This window comes from Taudactylus pleione, unplaced genomic scaffold (genome assembly GCF_031769625.1).
Source record: "Taudactylus pleione unplaced genomic scaffold, aTauple2 ptg000112l, whole genome shotgun sequence".
NCBI lineage: Eukaryota > Metazoa > Chordata > Amphibia > Anura > Myobatrachidae > Taudactylus > Taudactylus pleione.
The window spans coordinates 49,081-74,453 of NW_028284514.1; the positions used below are offsets into that span (position 1 = coordinate 49,081).

At 44.9% G+C, this 25,373-nt stretch overlaps 1 protein-coding gene across 3 annotated transcripts in view; it reads left to right on the plus strand.

Moving 5' to 3' along the window:
- The window catches only part of BICDL2 (BICD family like cargo adaptor 2), a 76,196-nt gene that overhangs the window by 23,621 nt on the left and 27,202 nt on the right, over positions 1 to 25,373 (plus strand). For 2 of the 3 annotated variants that reach the window (XM_088471176.1, XM_088471179.1), the window contains exons 2-5: positions 5,679 to 5,982; positions 9,384 to 9,599; positions 17,495 to 17,611; positions 18,370 to 18,516. In XM_088471176.1, coding sequence (XP_088327302.1) covers positions 5,692 to 5,982; positions 9,384 to 9,599; positions 17,495 to 17,611; positions 18,370 to 18,516 — 771 coding nt within the window. In that variant the 5' untranslated portion in view covers positions 5,679 to 5,691. Of the gene's footprint in view, positions 1 to 4,797; positions 5,983 to 9,383; positions 9,600 to 17,494; positions 17,612 to 18,369; positions 18,517 to 25,373 lie in introns of those variants that run through there. The other variant, XM_088471178.1, reaches the window with a different exon arrangement.

The following is a 25,373-nucleotide window of genomic DNA, read 5'->3' on the forward strand; positions in this document are numbered from 1 at the left end:
GATTATATATTATACACTATGATGATGGGCCTATATATTATACACTGTAATGCTGGGATTATATATTATATGGTATGATGATGGGATTATATATCCCACCCGGGTCCAGGATACTCCTGGACATCCCACTCTAACCCATTGTAATGGTTGTCAGCCTCCTGGTAATGGTTGTCAGCCTCCTGGTAATGGTTGTGAGCCTCCTGGTAATGGTTGTCAGCCACACGGTAATGGTTGTCAGCCACACGGTAATGGTTATACCTGTCTGACCTTACAGAGTCTCTCCTGAACTTTCCTGATCCTTCATTCCAGGCCCTGAGACACTGTGTCTTCTCCAGACGATGATTAGCTGCACATCTGGTGTAATGTGGCCCAGGCCACAGGTATTACGCAGTAAATGGTTATACTGGCAGAACTGGCTGTTCTATGTAATATATTATTACTGGTGGGTGTCTCTGTTATGGCTGCCAGGACTATGGTTCCTCTCTCCTTAGTCATGCTCTGTCTCTGGAATGTAAGGAGACTGAGAAAGTCCCAGGTGAGGTCCCGGCAGTGGCAGCAGCATCACTATAACAGCTCATTGTTGTTCTGGGCTTACTGGGAATGTTTATCCCTGACTGGGATTCCTAGAATCGCACCAACCTGCCAGGTACCCTAGCGGAGGCTGAGTAACCAGTATAACATGTAGCCAAACAATACACAACGCTACTGGGGGTGACATGTACAAAGAGAGGACGAAAAGGACTTTTATTCCCTCTGTTCTCCTCTCTAGCAGACAAGTCCCCACCGCTAGTACTGTACAGCCTGTGTTACAGCTCTCCTCACTGTACTGTAAGAACGTGTACTAACCAATCAGAGCAGCGTTCTCACACTCCGACCAATCAAAGTGAAGCCACTCTATAACTGTGAGTGCAGACCTGTCATTCACGTAGCGGCTCTGCCAGGAGCAAGCCTGCGCCATATGTGCTTATCCTCGTATATTACTTGTGGCTGAGAAGCCTGAAGGTAAAAAAGGATCCCTATGGATTTAGCACATGAATAAAGGGTTGGAGAATCTAGATTTGAAGGCTGGCCCCGGGTGCAAGGACATGCTGGTTATTGTAGTTCCGCTTAAGCAAGTATGGGTCACGCAGCCGGGTGATGGTCCACAGAGTATCCGATGCTGCGTTAGACAATGAAGCCTGGATACGTAATGCAGCAGGAGGCGTGATGCCCCCTGCAGCAGTGCCACTATAGTAATACCCCCTGAGGTAGTGCCCCTGTAGTACTGCACATATGGTAATGCCCCTTGCAGTAGTGCCCATATAGTAATGCCCCTGTAGTAGTGCCGATAAGGTAATGCCCATATAGTAATGCCTCTGTAGTAGTGTCCATATGGTAATGCCTCTGTAGTAGTGCCCATATAGTAATGCCCCTGTAGTAGTGCAGATAAGGTAATGCCCATATGGTAATGCCCCTGTAGTAGTGTCAATATGGTAATGCCTCTGTAGTAGTGTCCATATGGTAATGCCCCTGTAGTAGTGCCCATATAGTAATGCCTCTGTAGTAGTGCCCATATGGTAATGCCCCTTGTAGTAGTGCCCATATGGTAATGCCCCTTGTAGTAGTGCCCATATGGTAATGCCCCTGTAGTAGTGCCCATATAGTAATGCCCCTGTAGTAATGTCCATATGGTAATGCCTCTGTAGTAGTGCCCATATAGTAATGCCTCTGTAGTAGTGTCCATATGGTAATGCCTCTGTAGTAGTGTCCATATGGTAATGCCTCTGTAGTAGTGCCCATATAGTAATGCCTCTGTAGTAGTGTCCATATGGTAATGCCTCTGTAGTAGTGTCCATATGGTAATGCCCCTGTAGTAGTGTCCATATGGTAATGCCCCTTGTAGTAGTGCCCATATAGTAATGCCCCTGTAGTAGTGCCCATATAGTAATGCCCCTGTAGTAATGTCCCCATAGTAATGCCCCTGTAGTAATGCCCATATAGTAATGCCCCTGTAGTAGTGCTGATAAAGTAATGCCCCTGTAGTAATGTCCCCATAGTAATGCCCCTGTAGTAATGCCCATATAGTAATGCCCCTGTAGTAGTGCTGATAAAGTAATGCCCCTGTAGTAGTGCCCATATAGTAATGCCTCTGTAGTAGTGTCCATATGGTAATGCCTCTGTAGTAGTGTCCATATGGTAATGCCCCTTGCAGTAGTGCCCATATAGTAATGCCCCTGTAGTAGTGCCGATAAGGTAATGCCCCTGTAGTAGTGCTGATAAAGTAATGCCCCTGTAGTAGTGTCCATATGGTAATGCCCCTGTAGTAGTGTCCATATGGTAATGCCCCTTGTAGTAGTGCCCATATAGTAATGCCCCTGTAGTAGTGCCCATATAGTAATGCCCCTGTAGTAATGTCCCCATAGTAATGCCCCTGTAGTAATGCCCATATAGTAATGCCCCTGTAGTAGTGCTGATAAAGTAATGCCCCTGTAGTAGTGCCCATATAGTAATGCCTCTGTAGTAGTGCCCATATGGTAATGCCCCTTGTAGTAGTGCCCATATGGTAATGCCCCTTGTAGTAGTGCCCATATAGTAATGCCCCTGTAGTAGTGCCCATATAGTAATGCCCCTGTAGTAATGTCCCCATAGTAATGCCCCTGTAGTAATGCCCATATAGTAATGCCCCTGTAGTAGTGCTGATAAAGTAATGCCCCTGTAGTAGTGCCCATATAGTAATGCCTCTGTAGTAGTGTCCATATGGTAATGCCTCTGTAGTAGTGTCCATATGGTAATGCCCCTTGCAGTAGTGCCCATATAGTAATGCCCCTGTAGTAGTGCCGATAAGGTAATGCCCATATAGTAATGCCCCTGTAGTAGTGCTGATAAAGTAATGCCCCTGTAGTAGTGCCCATATAGTAATGCCTCTGTAGTAGTGCCCTTATGGTAATGCCCCTGTAGTAGTGTCCATATGGTAATGCCCCTGGAGTAGTGCCCATATAGTAATGCCTCTGTAGTAGTGTCCATATAGTAATGCCTCTGTAGTAGTGTCCATATGGTAATGCCCCTGTAGTAGTTCCCATATAGTAATGCCTCTGTAGTAGTGTCCATATGGTAATGCCCCTGTAGTAGTGCCCATATGGTAATGCCCCTGTAGTAGTTCCCATATAGTAATGTCCCCATAGTAATGCCCCTGTAGTAGTGCCGATAAAGTAATGCCCCTGTAGTAGTGCCCATATAGTAATGTCCCCATAATAATGCCCCTGTAGTAGTGCCGATAAAGTAATGCCCCTGTAGTAGTGCCCATATGGTAATGCCCCTTTAGTAGTGCCCCTGTAGTAGTGCCCATATAGTAATGCCCCTGTAGTAGTGCTGATAAAGTAATGCCCCTGTAGTAGTGCCCATATAGTAATGCCTCTGTAGTAGTGCCCATATAGTAATGCCTCTGTAGTAGTGCCCATATAGTAATGCCTCTGTAGTAGTGTCCATATAGTAATGCCTCTGTAGTAGTGCCCATATAGTAATGCCCCTGTAGTAGTGCCCATATAGTAATGCCCCTGTGGTAGTGCCCATATAGTAATGCCTCTGTAGTAGTGCCCATATGGTAATGCCCCTGTAGTAGTGCCCATATGGTAATGCCCCTTGAGATGCCACTTACACAAAAAAAAACCCCAAAATAATACTTACCTTAAACCTCGCTCCTGCGTCCATTGCCGTCCGATCCGCTCAGCTGCTCCTCAGAACTGTGGGGGAGACATTATGACGTGTCTCCCATAGTACCTATGGGGAGAGGCGGAAGCTGGCGTTCAGGAGAGAACTTCAGCCTCCGGCTAGCGCCTGCTGGAAATAAAATCTCAGCGGGCGCCCGGCTTGGAGCCTGCCTTCGGCACCGGGCTGGAGGACACTAGCGGCGGGTGCACCTCCAGCCCCTCCCCCTAGTTGCGGCCCTGGTCACCCCAATGTATGAAGGAGGGGCCGCGGCAGATATTGGAGATTTCCGACAGCAGCCGCAGGTTTCTATGGTGGATATTTGTGAGTTTAATCTGCAGCTCCCTCACAAAAGACGTCTTTCATCTCAGCTTTGTATTGTCCCTTAAATAAGAATAATTCTTCTGAACGTGTCAGGAACATGTTACAAGAGACACGTGTCCACACAGAAATTCTGTATCTGACATTCTTGTGTTCTACACCTGTACAAGCCTCGGAGACAAATGGGGGAGGGGGGGGCGCTACCTGACATGTAGAATCAAAGATGTTCCCGATAACGCCAAAGACCCCATCCCCCAATCACCCCCCCGAGTCACGAGTCATTTATTGCAGACTAAATGCTGTTGTGTTGTAAGGGGAGAACTGATAGATGTATCGCATGCCACACAGTGTGTCATATATATATATAATACTGTATAACACGCACACACACACACACACACACAAAATAATGGTTCTCAATGTTATCGGTGTTTTGCTAACTAAGGCCCTCATTCAGAGCCACTCGCTAGTGGCAGTACGCTCGTTCCGAGCGATGTTCGCACATCCGCGCATGCGTACGGTTTTTAGTACGCATGCGCGAACCAGTCAATGCGGCCGAAAATCGTTGGTACGCAATATAGCGAGGGCCTGCTATTTTGAGTGACAGAATGAGGCGTATGTGGGTGGTAACAGGGGAAGGTGCTTGAAAACGGGGAGTGGAGATCAGAACGCAGGCGTGCTTAAAGGTCAAAACGGGCGTTTTAAGGGAGTGCATAATTAACAAAGCAGCGTCATTGACCACGTCACTTGGTTTTTTTTAACTCAGAACTGCTCGCAAAATAGCGGTTGAAAACACCAACCACAAGAATAGCGAGCAGTTCATACGCTGTACGATGTACTCGATTAATCTAATAAATAGCGGACATAATGTATGGTGCGTGCGGCCAGGGGGCGTTTTTATCAAATAAACGAGCGTATGTTTTGCTCGCTCGTTCAGACTTAGAGGTGTGAACAGACTGCAATTTGCGAACGGATCATTTGAATAGCCACCCCTTGTTTTTGAACGAACGACCGCAAATAGCGAACGGCTCTGAATCAGGCCCTAAGTGAGGTGTAGAGGGCGGCTTTATGTAGTGCTGGGTGTCTGCATCTTGGGCTGCGGCAGCAGTGCGATCACATTCATTAGCATATTTTCGCAAATACCGGGTGCGTGCGAATGCAGCCTTGCGATCCATCCTGAATCAGGCCCATATATCCAAGAGCAGTGTAATCAGATATAACTATGGACAGATGTTACAGGACACACAGCGTATCTTTTATATCTATAAATATATATACACTATGTACCCCAAAGTGATTGGACCCCCCCCTTCGCAAGTGGAATGGTCCCACACACACCATTGCATACGAGTTCCAAATGGCCACTAATGTGGTTTCGACAGGAATACTTGGTAGGGAGGCCCATGCACTTGTAGTTCTACGGGAACAATGAATGTATTTATATGTGTCTGAGGGTCTCTTGCACCTAGCGTGGGACTGATACTAGTGATGGCGGCTGTGGACGGAATATCAGTGGCTGTACGGATCCTCGCATTAGCATAAGGTGGTGAATCTGGCTTCCGCAGCATCACGCAATCACCGCCACTGCGTCCCCTATATATATCTCTCCTAGACGAGGGTCAGTACACTCTGAATAGTCTGTCTAATTGTTATCTATCTCTGTCTCCCACCAGCTTTAACCATCTAATGACCTCAGGAGAGGCAGAGACCCGGGAGGGGGTCCGCTGTGGTTGGAATGGTGTTCTGTCTTCCCCCAGTATGGAGGAACATTTCTATCCATTCCTGATAGAGAGAAGAACCTCGTACTTGGGAGAGGATGAGGAGGATCAGAGGGAAGAGAACCTCAGTCTGGTCCTGGAGAGTAAGGAAAAGGACCTGCTTCTGGCAGCAGAGCTGGGAAAAGCTCTGCTGGAGAGAAATGATTATCTGGTGAGGGAAAGAGAAGCACTTGAGGAGGAACTGAGAGAGACACGAGAGGTGAGGACATGGCTAAGGGTGAACAGGAACAGCCAAATGCATGGGAGGAGATATAGATGGTGAGGATATACAGGGGTGGTCAGAATCATGAAAGCTAAGATCATAGATGGTGAGGACATGGATATGAGGAGATACGGGGTGGTCAGATACATGGGAGGATAAATCATAGATGGTGAGGACATGGATATGAGGATCTACGGGGTGGTCAGATACATGGGAGGATAGATTATAGATGGTGAGGACATGGATATGAGGATATACAGGGGCGGTCAGATATATGGGAGGATATATCATAGATGGTAAGGACATGGATATGAGGATATTTGGGGTGGTCAGATACATGGGAGGATAGATCATAGATGGTGAGGACATGGATATGAGGATATACAGGGGTGGTCAGATACATGGGAGGATAGATCATAGATGGTGAGGACATGGATATGAGGATATACAGGGGTGGTCAGATACATGGGAGGATAGATCATAGATGGTGAGGACATGGATATGAGGATATACAGGGCTGGTCAGATACATGGGAGGATAGATCATAGATGATGAGGACATGGATATGAGGATATACAGGGGTGGTCAGATACATGGGAGGATAGATCATAGATGGTGAGGACATGGATATGAGGATATACAGGGTGGTCAGATACATGGGAGGATAGATCATAGATGGTGAGGACATGGATATGAGGATATACAGGGGTGGTCAGATACATGGGAGGATAGATCATAGATGGTGAGAACACGGATATAAAGATATACAGGGGTGGTCAGATACATGGGAGGATAGATCATAGATGGTGAGGACATGGATATGAGGATATACAGGGCTGGTCAGATACATGGGAGGATAGATCATAGATGATGAGGACATGGATATGAGTATATACAGGGGTGGTCAGATACATGGGAGGATAGATCATAGATGGTGAGGACATGGATATGAGGATATACAGGGTGGTCAGATACATGGGAGGATAGATCATAGATGGTGAGGACATGGATATGAGGATATACAGGGGTGGTCAGATACATGGGAGGATAGATCATAGATGGTGAGGACACGGATATAAAGATATACAGGGCTGGTCGGATACATGGGAGGATAGATCATAGATGGTGAGGACACGGATATGAGGATATACAGGGCTGGTCAGATACATGGGAGGATAGATCATAGATGGTGAGGACACGGATATGAGGATATACAGGGGCGGTCAGATATATGGGAGGATAGATCATAGATGGTAAGGACATGGATATGAGGATATTTGGGGTGGTCAGATACATGGGAGGATAGATCATAGATGGTGAGGACATGGATATGAGGATATACAGGGGTGGTCGGATACATGGGAGGATAGATCATAGATGGTGAGGACACGGATATAAAGATATACAGGGGTGGTCAGATACATGGGAGGATAGATCATAGATGGTGAGGACATGGATATGAGGATATACAGGGCTGGTCAGATACATGGGAGGATAGATCATAGATGATGAGGACATGGATATGAGGATATACAGGGGTGGTCAGATACATGGGAGGATAGATCATAGATGGTGAGGACATGGATATGAGGATATACAGGGTGGTCAGATACATGGGAGGATAGATCATAGATGGTGAGGACATGGATATGAGGATATACAGGGGTGGTCAGATACATGGGAGGATAGATCATAGATGGTGAGGACACGGATATAAAGATATACAGGGCTGGTCGGATACATGGGAGGATAGATCATAGATGGTGAGGACACGGATATGAGGATATACAGGGCTGGTCAGATACATGGGAGGATAGATCATAGATGGTGAGGACACGGATATGAGGATATACAGGGGCGGTCAGATATATGGGAGGATAGATCATAGATGGTAAGGACATGGATATGAGGATATTTGGGGTGGTCAGATACATGGGAGGATAGATCATAGATGGTGAGGACATGGATATGAGGATATACAGGGGTGGTCAGATACATGGGAGGATAGATCATAGATGGTGAGGACATGGATATGAGGATATACAGGGGTGGTCGGATACATGGGAGGATAGATCATAGATGGTGAGGACATGGATATGAGGATATACAGGGCTGGTCAGATACATGGGAGGATAGATCATAGATGATGAGGACATGGATATGAGGATATACAGGGGTGGTCAGATACATGGGAGGATAGATCATAGATGGTGAGGACATGGATATGAGGATATACAGGGTGGTCAGATACATGGGAGGATAGATCACAGATGGTGAGGACATGGATATGAGGATATACAGGGGTGGTCAGATACATGGGAGGATAGATCATAGATGGTGAGGACACGGATATAAAGATATACAGGGCTGGTCGGATACATGGGAGGATAGATCATAGATGGTGAGGACACGGATATGAGGATATACAGGGGTGGTCAGATACATGGGAGGATAGATCATAGATGGTGAGGACATGGATATGAGGATATACAGGGCTGGTCGGATACATGGGAGGATAGATCATAGATGGTGAGGACATGGATATGAGGATATACAGGGGTGGTCAGATACATGGGAGGATAGATCATAGATGGTGAGGACACGGATATAAGGTTATACAGGGGTGGTCGGATACATGGGAGGATAGATCATAGATGGTGAGACATGGATATGAGGATATACAGGGATGGTCGGATACATGGGAGGATAGATCATAGATGGTGAGGACACGGATATAAGGTTATGCAGGGGTGGTCGGATACATGGGAGGATAGATCATAGATGGTAAGGACATGGATATGAGGATATACAGGGCTGGTCAGATACATGGGAGGATAGATCATAGATGGTGAGGACATGGATATGAGGATATACAGGGGTGGTCAGATACATGGGAGGATAGATTATAGATGGTGAGGACATGGATATGAGGATATACAGGGCTGGTCGGATACATGGGAGGATAGATCATAGATGGTGAGGACATGGATATGAGGATATACAGGGCTGGTCCGATACATGGGAGGATAGATCATAGATGGGGAGGACATGGATATGAGGATATACAGGGCTGGTCAGATACATGGGAGGATAGATCATAGATGGTGAGGACATGGATATGAGGATATACAGGGCTGGTCAGATACATGGGAGGATAGATCATAGATGGTAAGGACATGGATATGAGGATATACAGGGGTGGTCGGATACATGGGAGGATAGATCATAGATGGTGAGGACATGGATATGAGGATATACAGGGGTGGTTAGATACATGGGAGGATAGATCATAGATGGTGAGGACACGGATATAACAATATACAGGGCTGGTCGGATACATGGGAGTTAGAAAGGTATGATACACAAATCACGATCGGTCAGTGGCTTTGTTATTGCAGCACTTGGAGCAGGAGAAGCACGCCTTGCGTCTCAGAATGGAGGCACGGGAGAGCGAATGGAAAGCGCAGATTACAGACCTGGAGAGTGATCTGGCTGAGGCCAGGCATCAGATGAGACAGCTCATGTCAGAGCAAAAAGAGTGTGGACGGGAGACGGCCTGCGCCGTAAATGAACTGTCGGAACAGAACCAGCGCCTGCTGGAGCAGATAACGCAGGTGAGATGGCGTATTGTACCCTGCCCCTGCTCACAATGCTGGCCAATTACCAACCCATAATAACACATCAGGGTGAGATCTGTCCCGTATCCAGCTGCTGCTGCCTCCCCCGGATTCTGGGCCTGAACCAGGCCTGGGGTACTGCACATCTGCGTGGAAGCCACCGTGCATTGCTCTCCAGCATATATTACTGGCGTAGGCGCCTATAGGAAGCAGACGCTTCCTGACAGCCATAGTGATCCGATTACACTGTCCATAGACGCTGCCTGGGATCACCATCGCGACCATCGGTTTCCATGGTGGCAGCATCGGCCAGTCCGAGTAATCTTCAGCTATCAGTCTGCGAGGCCAGGAAACCTATGTCCACCAACGCAGACCCCGGCACCGACACTCCTGGAAAACAGGGACAACAGACCCCCGTTTCCAGGAACGCTGGCCAGGTACACCCCCTCTCTGCCCCCCAAATGCTGCAGCATGTCAGTCATGATATGATATAGATGTGTCCTCTTACATCCCTGCAGATCGCGCTACAAACGTGCACATCCCTGCAGCAGCATACGCTACAGTACGCACTGTGATCGTACCATGCAATCCTATGGAGTCGAGGGTGCAAACGCAGTGCGCGTATCCGGTCATTGAGAGCGCAGGTGTCACGATTTGCTGCGTACGCAGCAAAGATGCAAGAGGACGTACCTGTAATTCGCAAAACTGTGTGAGGCCACGCGTTATCTTCCGTACCTGAATCAGGCCCTCAATAAGGGCGTTACCCCAGCTCCTATCACACTCATCCTGTATACACAATATATATATCTATATCAGCTGTGGACAGCTCAGTGTGTTGGACTCTCATAGGCCGAGTTCTGATTTGTACCTGAAGCCTGGCTGCACTCAGTACCAGTATGTACAGAGCATAACCCCCCACAGGAAGGCACAATCCTATTAGCCGTGATCCCATAATCCTCTCACACGCAGAGGGACAGCTGGCCGGGCCGTAGTCGGCTCTGTGACACTAATCTGACCATTCCCCAACACAGTGCTGGGACGTGTTCTGTGTCTCAGGGAATCTATATAAACCCACAAAGGTAACACGAGCATTGTCCCAATAGGAAGTGGTGAATCTCCCATTAGTCATGTCAGGCAGGTGCCTAAGGGCAGCACACGTTTGGGGGGCGCCACTTTCTGGGGGGGGGGGGCTGCACTTGGATGCTGGTGTTAGTACTAATGTACCAGTAAGTACGGAATATTTCCCCTCTGCTCGGCCATACGCCATCTGCAGGTCTCCTGCGTAATAAGCATCAGTACATAATTATAGCAGACTAAACACAATGTCATAGTGCATATGGGTATTTCTATTGTCAGTCATCAGATGGGGGCTTATAAGCAAACAATGATAATAAAATAGGGCAGAAGGGCCGGCCATTAGTGACCCCTAAATCTGCCCCTGCAAATAGGCACTATATATATATATATATATATATATACACATACATACATACATAAATACATACATATTACAGCATGAGACAAAGCAGCTGTGTCCACATTCACATATATGTATTATTACTACAATATTTTAACATCGCTATGTAAAGACCATGAGAATCGCGGGATGGGTATGAAATACCGGCAGTAGGGATGTCAGCTGTCAAAATACAGACAGCGGCACCCCGATGCTCAGTATCCTGATAGGGGTACGTAAGTATGCTAACCCCCCTCTCCCCCTAACCATAACCCTCTGTTCCTGTATCCTAACCCTAACCATACCTGCCCGCACCCTGACCCTCCCCGTTAGTGTTTAAAACCAACCCTTCCCCCTTAGTGATGAAGCAAAACCGCCCCCCCCCCCCCGCGCACCCGTCCTCAGCGGTGCCTAAACCTAACCCTGCCCCCGCCGCGGCTAACACCTAACCCGACCTGCTATACTTGCCTTCGGGGTGCCGGTCGTCTGGATTCCGGCGTCGATTTCAGTGCCGTGTTCTGTCCCAGGTCGGGATTCCGGTACCAGGATTTCATCAGCAGGCATCCCGTACGTAAAGTAGGTATCATTACTACATCCCAGAATAACTAAAAAACCAACACTTAAATCTACGATATATACGCCATGTCCACAATGACCTCAACCAGAGACAGGCAGGATACAGAGGGGACCCTGCAGAGATATATCACCCAGAGACAGGCAGGATACAGGGGGGACCCTGCAGAGATATATCACCCAGAGACAGGCAGGATACAGGGGGGACCCTGCAGAGATATATCACCCAGAGACAGGCAGGATACAGGGGGGACCCTGCAGACATATATCACCCAGAGACAGGCAGGATACAGAGGGGACCATGCAGAGATATATCACCCAGAGACAGGCAGGATACAGAGGGGACCCTACAGAGATATATCACCCAGAGACAGGCAGGATACAGGGGGGACCCTGCAGAGATATATCACCCAGAGACAGGCAGGATACAGGGGGGACCCTGCAGACATATATCACCCAGAGACAGGCAGGATACAGAGGGGACCCGGGGGGACCCTGCAGAGATATATCACCCAGAGACAGGCAGGATACAGAGGGGACCCTGCAGAGATATATCACCCAGAGACAGGCAGAATACAGGGGGGACCCTGCAGAGATATATCACCCAGAGACAGGCAGGATACAGAGATATATCACCCGGAGACAGGCAGGACACAGAGGGGACCCTGCAGATATATATCACCCAGAGACAGGCAGGATACAGGAGGACCCTGCAGAGATATATCACCCAGAGACAGGCAGGATACAGAGATATATCACCCAGAGACAGGCAGGATACAGAGGGGACCCTGCAGAGATATATCACCCAGAGACAGGCAGGGTACAGAGGGGACCCTGCAGAGATATATCACCCAGAGACAGGCAGGATACAGGGGGGACCCTGCAGAGACATTTCACCCAGAGACAGGCAGGATACAGAAGGGACCCTGCAGAGATATATCACCCAGAGACAGGCAGGATACAGGGGGGACCCTGCAGAGATATATCACCCAGAGACAGGCAGGATACAGGGGGGACCCTGCAGAGATAGATCACCCAGAGACAGGCAGGATACAGAGATATATCACCCAGAGACAGGCAGGATACAGAGGGGACCCTGCAGAGATATATCACCCAGAGACAGGCAGGATACAGAGGGGACCCTGCAGAGATATATCACCCAGAGACAGGCAGGATACAGAGGGGACCCTGCAGATATATATCACCCAGAGACAGGCAGGATACAGGGGGGACCCTGCAGAGATATATCACCCAGAGACAGGCAGGATACAGGGGGGACCCTGCAGAGATATATCACCCAGAGACAGGCAGGATACAGAGGGGATCCTGCAGAGATATATGACCCAGAGACAGGCAGGATACAGAGATATATCACCCAGAGACAGGCAGGATACAGAGATATATCACCCAGAGACAGGCAGGATACAGAGATATATCACCCAGAGACAGGCAGGATACAGAGGGGACCCTGCAGAGATATATATCACCCAGAGACAGGCAGGATACAGGGGGGACCCTGCAGAGATATATCACCCAGAGACAGGCAGGATACAGAGGGGACAATGCAGAGATATATCACCCAGAGACAGGCAGGATACAGGGGGACCCTGCAGAGAGATATCACCCAGAGACAGGCAGGATACAGAGGGGACCCGGCAGAGATATATCACCCAGAGACAGGCAGGATACAGAGGGGACCCTGCAGAGATATATCACCCAGAGACAGGCAGGATACAGAGATATATCACCCAGAGACAGGCAGGATACAGAGGGGACCCTGCAGAGATATATATCACCCAGAGACAGGCAGGATACAGAGATATATCACCCAGAGACAGGCAGGATACAGGGGGGACCCTGCAGAGATATATATCACCCAGAGACAGGCAGGATACAGAGATATATCACCCAGAGACAGGCAGGATACAGAGATATATCACCCAGAGACAGGCAGGATACAGAGGGGACCCTGCAGAGATATATATCACCCAGAGACAGGCAGGATACAGAGATATATCACCCAGAGACAGGCAGGATACAGAGATATATCACCCAGAGACAGGCAGGATACAGGGGGGACCCTGCAGAGATATATCACCCAGAGACAGGCAGGATACAGAGGGGACCCTGCAGAGATATATCACCCAGAGACAGGCAGGATACAGGGGGGACCCTGCAGAGATATATCACCCAGAGACAGGCAGCATACAGGGGGGACCCTGCAGAGATATATCACCCAGAGACAGGCAGGATACAGAGATATATCACCCAGAGACAGGCAGGATACAGAGGGGACCCTGCAGAGATATATCACCCAGAGACAGGCAGGATACAGAGATATATCACCCAGAGACAGGCAGGATACAGAGATATATCACCCAGAGACAGGCAGGATACAGAGATATATCACCCAGAGACAGGCAGGATACAGAGGGGACCCTGCAGAGATATATCACCCAGAGACAGGCAGGATACAGAGGGGGACCCTGCAGAGATATATCACCCAGAGACAGGCAGGATACAGAGTGGACCCTGCAGAGATATATCACCCAGAGACAGGCAGGATACAGAGGGGACCCTGCAGAGATATATCACCCAGAGACAGGCAGGATACAGGGGGGACCCTGCAGAGACATTTCACCCAGAGACAGGCAGGATACAGAGGGGACCCTGCACAGATACATCACCCAGAGACAGGCAGGATACAGAGGGGACCCTGCAGAGATATATCACCCAGAGACAGGCAGGATACAGGGGGGACCCTGCAGAGACATTTCACCCAGAGACAGGCAGGATACAGAGGGGACCCTGCACAGATACATCACCCAGAGACAGGCAGGATACAGAGGGGACCCTGCAGAGATATATCACCCAGAGACAGGCAGGATACAGAGGGGACCCTGCAGAGATATATCACCCAGAGGCAGGCAGGATACAGAGGGGACCCTGCAGAGATATATCACCCAGAGACAGGCAGGATACAGGGGGGACCCTGCAGAGATATATCACCCAGAGACAGGCAGGATACAGGGGGGACCCTGCAGAGATATATCACCCAGAGACAGGCAGGATACAGAGGGGACCCTGCAGAGATATATCACCCAGAGACAGGCAGGATACAGAGATATATCACCCAGAGACAGGCAGGATACAGAGGGAACCCTGCAGAGATATATCACCCAGAGACAGGCAGGATACAGAGGGGACCCTGCAGAGATATATCACCCAGAGACAGGCAGGATACAGAGATATATCACCCAGAGACAGGCAGGATACAGAGATATATCACCCAGAGACAGGCAGGATACAGAGATATATCACCCAGAGACAGGCAGGATACAGAGGGGACCCTGCAGAGATATATCACCCAGAGACAGGCAGGATACAGAGGGGGACCCTGCAGAGATATATCACCCAGAGACAGGCAGGATACAGAGGGGACCCTGCAGAGATATATCACCCAGAGACAGGCAGGATACAGAGGGGACCCTGCAGAGATATATCACCCAGAGACAGGCAGGATACAGGGGGGACCCTGCAGAGACATTTCACCCAGAGACAGGCAGGATACAGAGGGGACCCTGCACAGATACATCACCCAGAGACAGGCAGGATACAGAGGGGACCCTGCAGAGATATATCACCCAGAGACAGGCAGGATACAGGGGGGACCCTGCAGAGACATTTCACCCAGAGACAGGCAGGATACAGAGGGGACCCTGCACAGATACATCACCCAGAGACAGGCAGGATACAGAGGGGACCCTGCAGAGATATATCACCCAGAGGCAGGCAGGATACAGAGGGGGACCCTGCAGAGAGATATCACCCAGAGACAGGCAGGATACAGAGATATATCACCCAGAGACAGGCAGGATACAGAGGGGACCCTGCAGAGATATATCACCCAGAGACAGGCAGGATACAGAGGGGACCCTGCAGAGATATATCACCCAGAGACAGGCAGGATACAGAGGGGACCCTGCAGAGATATATCACCCAGAGACAGGCAGGATACAGAGGGGGACCCTGCAGAGAGATATCACCCAGAGACAGGCAGGATACAGAGGGGACCCTGCAGAGATATATCACCCAGAGACAGGCAGGATACAGAGGGGACCCTGCAGAGATATATCACCCAGAGACAGGCAGGATACAGAGGGGACCCTGCAGAGATATATCACCCAGAGACAGGCAGGATACAGGGGGGACCCTGCAGAGATATATCACCCAGAGACAGGCAGGATACAGGGGGGACCCTGCAGAGATATATCACCCAGAGACAGGCAGGATACAGAGATATATCACCCAGAGACAGGCAGGATACAGGGGGGACCCTGCAGAGATATATCACCCAGAGACAGGCAGGACACAGAGGGGACCCTGCAGAGATATATCACCCAGAGACAGGCAGGATACAGAGGGGACCTTGCAGAGATACATAACCCAGAGACCGGCAGGATACAGAGGGGACCCTGCAGAGATACATAACCCAGAGACAGGCAGGATACAGAGGGAGACCCTGCAGATATATATCACCCAGAGACAGGCAGGATACAGAGGGGGACCCTGCAGATATATATCACCCAGAGACAGGCAGGATACAGAGGGGACCCTGCAGAGATATATCACCCAGAGACAGGCAGGATACAGAGGGGGACCCTGCAGAGATATATCACCCAGAGACAGGCAGGATACAGAGGGGACCCTGCAGAGATATATCACCCAGAGACAGGCAGGATACAGGGGGGACCCTGCAGAGACATTTCACCCAGAGACAGGCAGGATACAGAGGGGACCCTGCACAGAGACATCACCCAGAGACAGGCAGGATACAGAGGGGACCCTGCAGAGATATATCACCCAGAGACAGGCAGGATACAGAGGGGACCCTGCAGAGATATATCACCCAGAGACAGGCAGGATACAGAGGGGGACCCTGCAGAGATACATAACCCAGAGACAGGCATGATACAGAGGGGACCCTGCAGAGATATATCACCCAGAGACAGGCAGGATACAGAGGGGACCCTGCAGAGATATATCACCCAGAGACAGGCAGGATACAGAGGGGGACCCTGCAGAGATACATAACCCAGAGAGAGGCAGGATACAGAGGGGACCCTGCAGAGATATATCACCCAGAGACAGGCAGGATTCAGAGGGGACCCTGCAGAGATATATCACCCAGAGACAGGCAGGATACAGAGGGGACCCTGCAGAGATATATCACCCAGAGACAGGCAGGATACAGGGGGGACCCTGCAGAGATATTTCACCCAGAGACAGGCAGGATACAGAGGGGACCCTGCAGAGCTATATCACCCAGAGACAGGCAGGATACAGAGGGGACCCTGCAGAGATATATCACCCAGAGACAGGCAGGATACAGAGGGGAACCTGCAGAGATATATCACCCAGAGACAGGCAGGATACAGGGGGGACCCTGCAGAGATATATCACCCAGAGACAGGCAGGATACAGAGGGGACCCTGCAGAGATATATCACCCAGAGACAGGCAGGATACAGAGGGGACCCTGCAGAGATATATCACCCAGAGACAGGCAGGATACAGAGGGGACCCTGCAGAGATATATCACCCAGAGACAGGCAGGATACAGAGGGGACCCTGCAGATATATATCACCCAGAGACAGGCATGATACAGAGATATATCACCCAGAGACAGGCAGGATACAGAGGGGACCCTGCAGAGATATATCACCCAGAGACAGGCAGGATACAGAGGGGTCCCTGCAGAGATATATCACTCCGAGCCCCTTTATCTGTATTGTATGTCCTGATGAATGGATACAGTTCCTGAATAGCTGATACACAGTCCCATTTCTGTCTGTCTCTCCAGGCTTCTCACATGGAGCAGTCTCTCACGCTGCAGTTGCAGTCTCTGACAGAAGAGAACCGGGAACTAACATTAAATCGAGGACAATTTGCCCCCTGTCTGCAGAGTCTAAAGAGTGAGGTAAGGGGCACAGGTGTCAGCAGGTATGAAGAGAGATATCTCAAAGGCTGGAGAAAGTGAATGGTAAGGTGAGAGGTCCGGTGAGATTGCGCTATAAGGTGTGAGGTCTGATAAGTCAGAGTGCATGGTGAGGTCTGGCAGGTGAGATGTGAGGTCAGACAGGTGAGGTTGCACTATGAGGTGTGAGGTCTGACAGGTGAGAGTGCAGGGAGAGGTGTGATGTTAGACAGGTGAAAGTGCATAGTGTCAGGTAAAAGTGAGTGGTGAAGTCTGACAGGTGAGCGTGATTGATTAGGTATGAGGTCTGGCAGGTGAGAGTACAGAGTGAGGGCGGGCAGGTAGGAGTGCAGGATGAGGTAGGAGGTCACACATGTGAGGTTGCGGTATGAGGTGTGAAGTCAGGCAGGTGAGAGTAGTGTGAGGTCGGGCAGGTGGAAGCACAGGATGAGGTGTGAGGTCACACAGGTGAGGTTGTGCTATGAGGTGTGAGGTCACACAGGTGAGGTTGCGCTATGAGGTGTGAGGTCACACAGGTGAGGTTGCGCTATGAGGTGTGAGGTCACACAGGTGAGGTTGCGCTATGAGGTATGAGGTCACACAGGTGAGGTTGCGCTATGAGGTATGAGGTCACACAGGTGAGGTTGCGCTATGAGGTCACACAGGTGAGGTTGCGCTGTGAGGTCACACAGGTGAGGTTGCGCTATGAGGTATGAGGTCTGTCAAAGTGCATCCTATGAGCTCTCTTGTTTGCCCTGCAGAACGCTCTCTTGCTGGAGAAGAAGAGGGACCTGGAGTCTCAGGTTAAAAAGCTCAGAGAGGAAAGTGAGAGTGCGCACAATATGGAGTTATCTCTGAAAGAGACAGTCTTCCAGCTGGACATACAGAGACGTGAGACTGAGGCCAGGGTAAGAGAAACATGGGAAATGAGACTATGAGGCACGGTATAGACTGCCATGATGGGAATCCAGGTGCACAGTGCTCCAAGGCTGCTATTTCCGCCGTACGGATGGCGTTTTGTTCAGATCTCACCTGTGTGAGCCCGGCAGCTGCTCTTGTGGGTTGTTGAGGTTGTGAGGAATTGCTGTACATAATCTCCTTATAGAGATTCAGAATGAGCTCCTATCCTATATATCACAGAGCTACTGATTAGGTAGTATGATGAAGCAGGGGTAACCTATAGCGGGGGACACATAGAGGGGCTTATTCTGCTTCTGTGCGCACAGTGGCCATAGCTGCCAATACGATGTGGACAGCGACGCATTTCAGTCATAATGCGATGAGGACAGCGACGCATTTCAGTCATAATGCGATGAGGACAGCGACGCATTTCAGTGTGATGAGGACAGCAACGCATTTCAGTCATAATGTGATGAGGACAGCGACGCATTTCAGTCATAATGCGAAGAGGACAGCGACGCATTTCAGTCATAGTGTGATGAGGACAGCGACGCATTTCAGTCATAGTGTGATGAGGACAGCGATGCATTTCAGTCATAGTGTGATGAGGACAGTGACGCATTTCAGTCATACTGTGAGGACAGCCACGCATTTCAGTCATAGTGTAATGAGGACAGCGACACATTTCAGTCATAATGTGATGAGGACAGCGACGCATTTCAGTCATAGTGTAATGAGGACAGCGACGCATTTTAGTCATAGTGTGATGAGAACAGTGACGGATTTCAGTCATAGTGTGATGAGGACAGCGACGCATTTCAGTCATAGTGTGATGAGGACAGCGACGGATTTCAGTCATAGTGTGATGAGGACAGCGACGCATTTCAGTCATAGTGTGATGAGGACAGTGACGCATTTCAGTCATAGTGTGATGAGGAAACTGATGTATTTGAGTCATAGGGTCCTATTCATCAACACTAACAATAACGGTTTTAAAGACATTTTCCTTAATTACCATTTTTTTTTGTATTCATGAAGAGACTTAACACAGGAGATATCTCCTGGTTAAGTCCGCCTGCGTTAATTTCTACACTCCCCATACATTAGTACGGGTACATTAGTATGGGTACATTAGTACATTAGTATGGGTACATTAGTATTAGTACATTAGTATGGGTACATTAATATTAGTACATTAGTATGGGTACATTAGTATTAGTACATTGGTACATTAGTATGGGTACATTAGTATTAGTACATTAGTATGGGTACATTAGTATTAGTACATTGGTACATTAGTATGAGTACATTAGTATGGGTACATTAGTATATTAGTATGGGTACATTAGTACATTAGTATGGGTATATTAGTATGGGTACATTAGTATGGGTACATTAGTATGGGTACAGTAGTATTAGTACATTAGTATATTAGTATGGGTACATTAGTATTAGTACATTGGTACATTAGTATGGGTACATTAGTACATTAGTATGGGTACATTAGTATTAGTACATTAGTATATTAGTATGGGTACATTAGTATGGGTACATTAGTATTAGTACATTAGTATGGGTATATTAGTACATTAATATGGGTACATTAGTATATTAGTACATTGGTACTTTAGTATTAGTACATTGGTACATTAGTATGGGTACATTAGTATAGGTACATTAGCATAGGTACATTAGTATGGGTACATTAGTATTAGTACATTAGTATATTGGTACATTAGTATGGGTACATTAGTATTAGTACATTAGTATATTAGTACATTAGTATGGGTACATTAGTATAGGTACATTAGTACATTAGTATTAATACATTAGTATGGGTATATTAGTACATTAGTACATTAGTATGGGTACATTAGTATATTAGTACATTGGTACATTAGTATTAGTACATTAGTATTAGTACATTGGTACATTAGTATGGGTACATTAGTATGGGTACATTAGTATTAGTACATTAGTATATTAGTATGGGTACATTAGTATTAGTACATTAGTATGGGTATATTAGTACATTAATATGGGTACATTAGTATATTAGTACATTGGTACTTTAGTATTAGTACATTGGTACATTAGTATGGGTTCATTAGCATAGGTACATTAGTATGGGTACATTAGTATTAGTACATTGGTACATTAGTATGGGTACATTAGTATTAGTACATTAGTATGGGTACATTAGTATATTAGTACATTAGTATGGGTACATTAGTATAGGTACATTAGTACATTAGTATTAATACATTAGTATGGGTATATTAGTACATTAGTACATTAGTATGGGTACATTAGTATATTAGTACATTGGTACATTAGTATGGGTACATTAGTATTAGTACATTAGTATTAGTACATTGGTACATTAGTATGGGTACATTAGTATGGGTACATTAGTATTAGTACATTAGTATATTAGTATGGGTACATTAGTATGGGTACATTAGTATTAGTACATTAGTATGGGTATATTAGTACATTAATATGGGTACATTAGTATATTAGTACATTGGTACTTTAGTATTAGTACATTGGTACATTAGTATGGGTACATTAGTATAGGTACATTAGCATAGGTACATTAGTATGGGTACATTAGTATTAGTACATTAGTATATTGGTACATTAGTATGGGTACATTAGTATTAGTACATTAGTATGGGTACATTAGTATATTAGTACATTAGTATGGGTACATTAGTATAGGTACATTAGTACATTAGTATTAATACATTAGTATGGGTATATTAGTACATTAGTACATTAGTATGGGTACATTAGTATATTAGTACATTGGTACATTAGTATGGGTACATTAGTATTAGTACATTAGTATTAGTATGGGTACATTAGTATGGGTACATTAGTATAGGTACATTAGCATAGGTACATTAGTATGGGTACATTAGTATTAGTACATTAGTATATTGGTACATTAGTATGGGTACATTAGTATTAGTACATTAGTATGGGTACATTAGTATATTAGTACATTAGTATGGGTACATTAGTATAGGTACATTAGTACATTAGTATTAATACATTAGTATGGGTATATTAGTACATTAGTACATTAGTATGGGTACATTAGTATATTAGTACATTGGTACATTAGTATGGGTACATTAGTATTAGTACATTAGTATTAGTATGGGTACATTAGTATGGGTACATTAGTATTAGTACATTGGTACATTAGTATGGGTACATTAGTACATTAGTATTAGTACATTAGTATATTAGTATGGGTACATTAGTATTAGTACATTGGTACATTAGTATGGGTACATTAGTTTTAGTACATTAGTATGGGTATATTAGTACATTAGTATGGGTATATTAGTACATTAGTATGGGTACATTAGTACATTAGTATATTAGTACATTGGTACTTTAGTATTAGTACATTGGTACATTAGTATGGGTACATTAGTATGGGTACATTAGTATTAGTACATTAGTATATTGGTACATTAGTATGGGTACATTAGTATATTAGTACATTAGTATGGGTACATTAGTATAGGTACATTAGTATTAGTACATTAGTATGGGTACATTAGTATATTAGTACATTAGTATGGGTACATTAGTATATTGGTACATTAGTATGGGTACATTAGTACATTAGTATATTGGTACATTAGTATTAGTACATTAGTATGGGTACATTAGTATGGGTACATTAGTACATTAGTATATTGGTACATTAGTATGGGTACATTAGTATATTAGAACATTAGTATGGGTACATTAGTATATTGGTACATTAGTATATTGGTACATTAGTATTAGTACATTAGTATATTGGTACATTAGTATATTGGTACATTAGTATTAGTACATTAGTATGGGTACATTAGTATATTGGTACATTAGTATGGGTACATTAGTACATTAGTATATTGGTACATTAGTATGGGTACATTAGTATATTGGTACATTAGTATTAGTACATTAGTATGGGTACATTAGTACATTAGTATATTGGTAAATTAGTACATTAGTATATTGGTATATTAGTATGGGTACATTAGTATTAGTACATTAGTATAGGTACATTAGTGCATTAGTATATTGGTACATTAGTATGGGTACATTAGTATATTAGTACATTAGTATGGGTACATTAGTATGGGTACATTAGTATATTGGTACATTAGTATATTGGTACATTAGTATATTAGTACATTAGTATATTAGTACATTAGTATGGGTACATTAGTATGGGTACATTAGTATATTAGTATGGATACATTAGTACATTAGTATGGGTACATTAGTATATTAGTATGGATACATTAGTACATTAGTATGGGTACATTAGTACATTAGTATGGGTACATTAGTATATTAGTACATTAGTATGGATACATTAGTACATTAGTATGGGTACATTAGTACATTAGTATATTAGTACCTTAGTATGGGTACATTAGTATGGATACATTAGTACATTAGTATGGGTACATTAGTATATTAGTATGGGTACATTAGTACATTAGTATGGGTACATTAGTATATTAGTACATTAGTATGGATACATTAGTACATTAGTATGGGTACATTAGTACATTAGTATGGGTACATTAGTATATTAGTACATTAGTATGGGTACATTAGTATATTAGTACATTAGTATGGATACATTAGTACATTAGTATGGGTACATTAGTATGGATACATTAGTACATTAGTATGGGTACATTAGTATATTAGTATGGGTACATTAGTACATTAGTATGGGTACATTAGTATGGGTATATTAGTATAAGTACATTAGTATGGTTACATTAGTATAGGTACATTAGTATGGATACATTAGTATGGGTACATTAGTATTAGTACATTAGTATGGGTACATTAGTATTAGTACATTGGTACATTAGTACATTAGTATAGGTACATTAGTATGGGTACATTAGTACATTAGTATATTAGTATGGGTACATTAGTATTAGTACATTGGTACATTAGTATGGGTACATTAGTATTAGTACATTAGTACATTGGTATGTGTATATTAGTACATTAGTATGGGTACATTAGTACATTAGTATATTAGTACATTGGTACATTAGTATGGGTACATTAGTATATTAGTACATTAGTATATTAGTACATTAGTATGGTACATTAGTATGGGTACATTAGTATATTAGTATGGGTACATTAGTATGGGTACATTAATATATTAGTACATTAGTATGGGTATATTAGTACATTAGTATGGGTACATTAGTATATTAGTATGGTACATTAGTATGGGTACATTAATATATTAGTACATTAGTATGGGTATATTAGTATGGTACATTAATATATTAGTACATTAGTATGGGTATATTAGTACATTAGTATGGGTACATTAGTATTAGTACATTAGTATGGGTACATTAATATATTAGTACATTAGTATAGGTACATTAGTATATTAGTATGGGTACATTAGTATATTAGTACATTAGTATGGGTACATTAGTATGGATACATTAGTATATTAGTACATTAGTATGGGTATATTAGTATGGATACATTAGTACGGGTATATTAGTACATTAGTATGGGTACATTAGTACATTAGTATGGGCACATTAGTACATTAGTATGGGTACATTAGTATAGGTACATTAGTATGGGTACATAATACATTGGTATGGGTACATTAGTATGGGTACATTGGTACATTAGTATGGGTACAATAGTACATTAATATGGGTACATTGGTACATTAGTATGGGTACATTAGTACATTGGTACATTAGTATGGGTACATTGGTACATTAGTATGGGTACATTAGTATATTAGTACATTAGTATGGGTACATTAATATATTAGTACATTAGTATGGGTACATTAGTATGGGTACATTAGTATATTAGTACATTAGTACATTAGTATGGGTATATTAGTATGGATACATTAGTACGGGTATATTAGTACATTAGTATTAGTACATTAGTATGGGTACATTAGTATAGGTACATTTGTATGGGTACATAATACATTGGTATGGGTACATTAGTATGGGTACATTGGTACATTAGTATGGGTACAATAGTACATTAATATGGGTACATTGGTACATTAGTATGGGTACATTAGTACATTGGTACATTAGTATGAGTACATTGGTACATTAGTATATTAGTACATTAGTATGGGTACATTAATATATTAGTACATTAGTATGGGTACATTAGTATGGGTACATTAGTATAGGTACATTAGTATATTAGTATGGGTACATTAGTATATTAGTACATTAGTATGGGTACATTAGTATGGATACATTAGTATATTAGTACATTAGTACATTAGTATGGGTATATTAGTATGGATACATTAGTACGGGTATATTAGTACATTAGTATGGGTACATTAGTACATTAGTATGGGCACATTAGTACATTAGTATGGGTACATAATACATTGGTATGGGTACATTAGTATGGGTACATTGGTACATTAGTATGGGTACAATAGTACATTAATATGGGTACATTGGTACATTAGTATGGGTACATTAGTACATTGGTACATTAGTATGGGTACATTGGTACATTAGTATGGGTACATTAGTATAGGTACATTAGTACATTAGTAAGGGCACATTGGTACATTAGTATGGGTACATTAGTAAGGGCACCTTGGTACATTAGTATGGGTACATTAGTATGGGTACACTAGTACCTTAGTATGGGTACATTAGTATGGGTACATTAGTACCTCATTATGGGTACATTAGTATGGGTACATTAGTACCTTAGTATGGGTACATTAGTATGGGTACATTAGTACCTTAGTATGGGTACATTAGTAAGGGCACATTGGTACATTAGTATG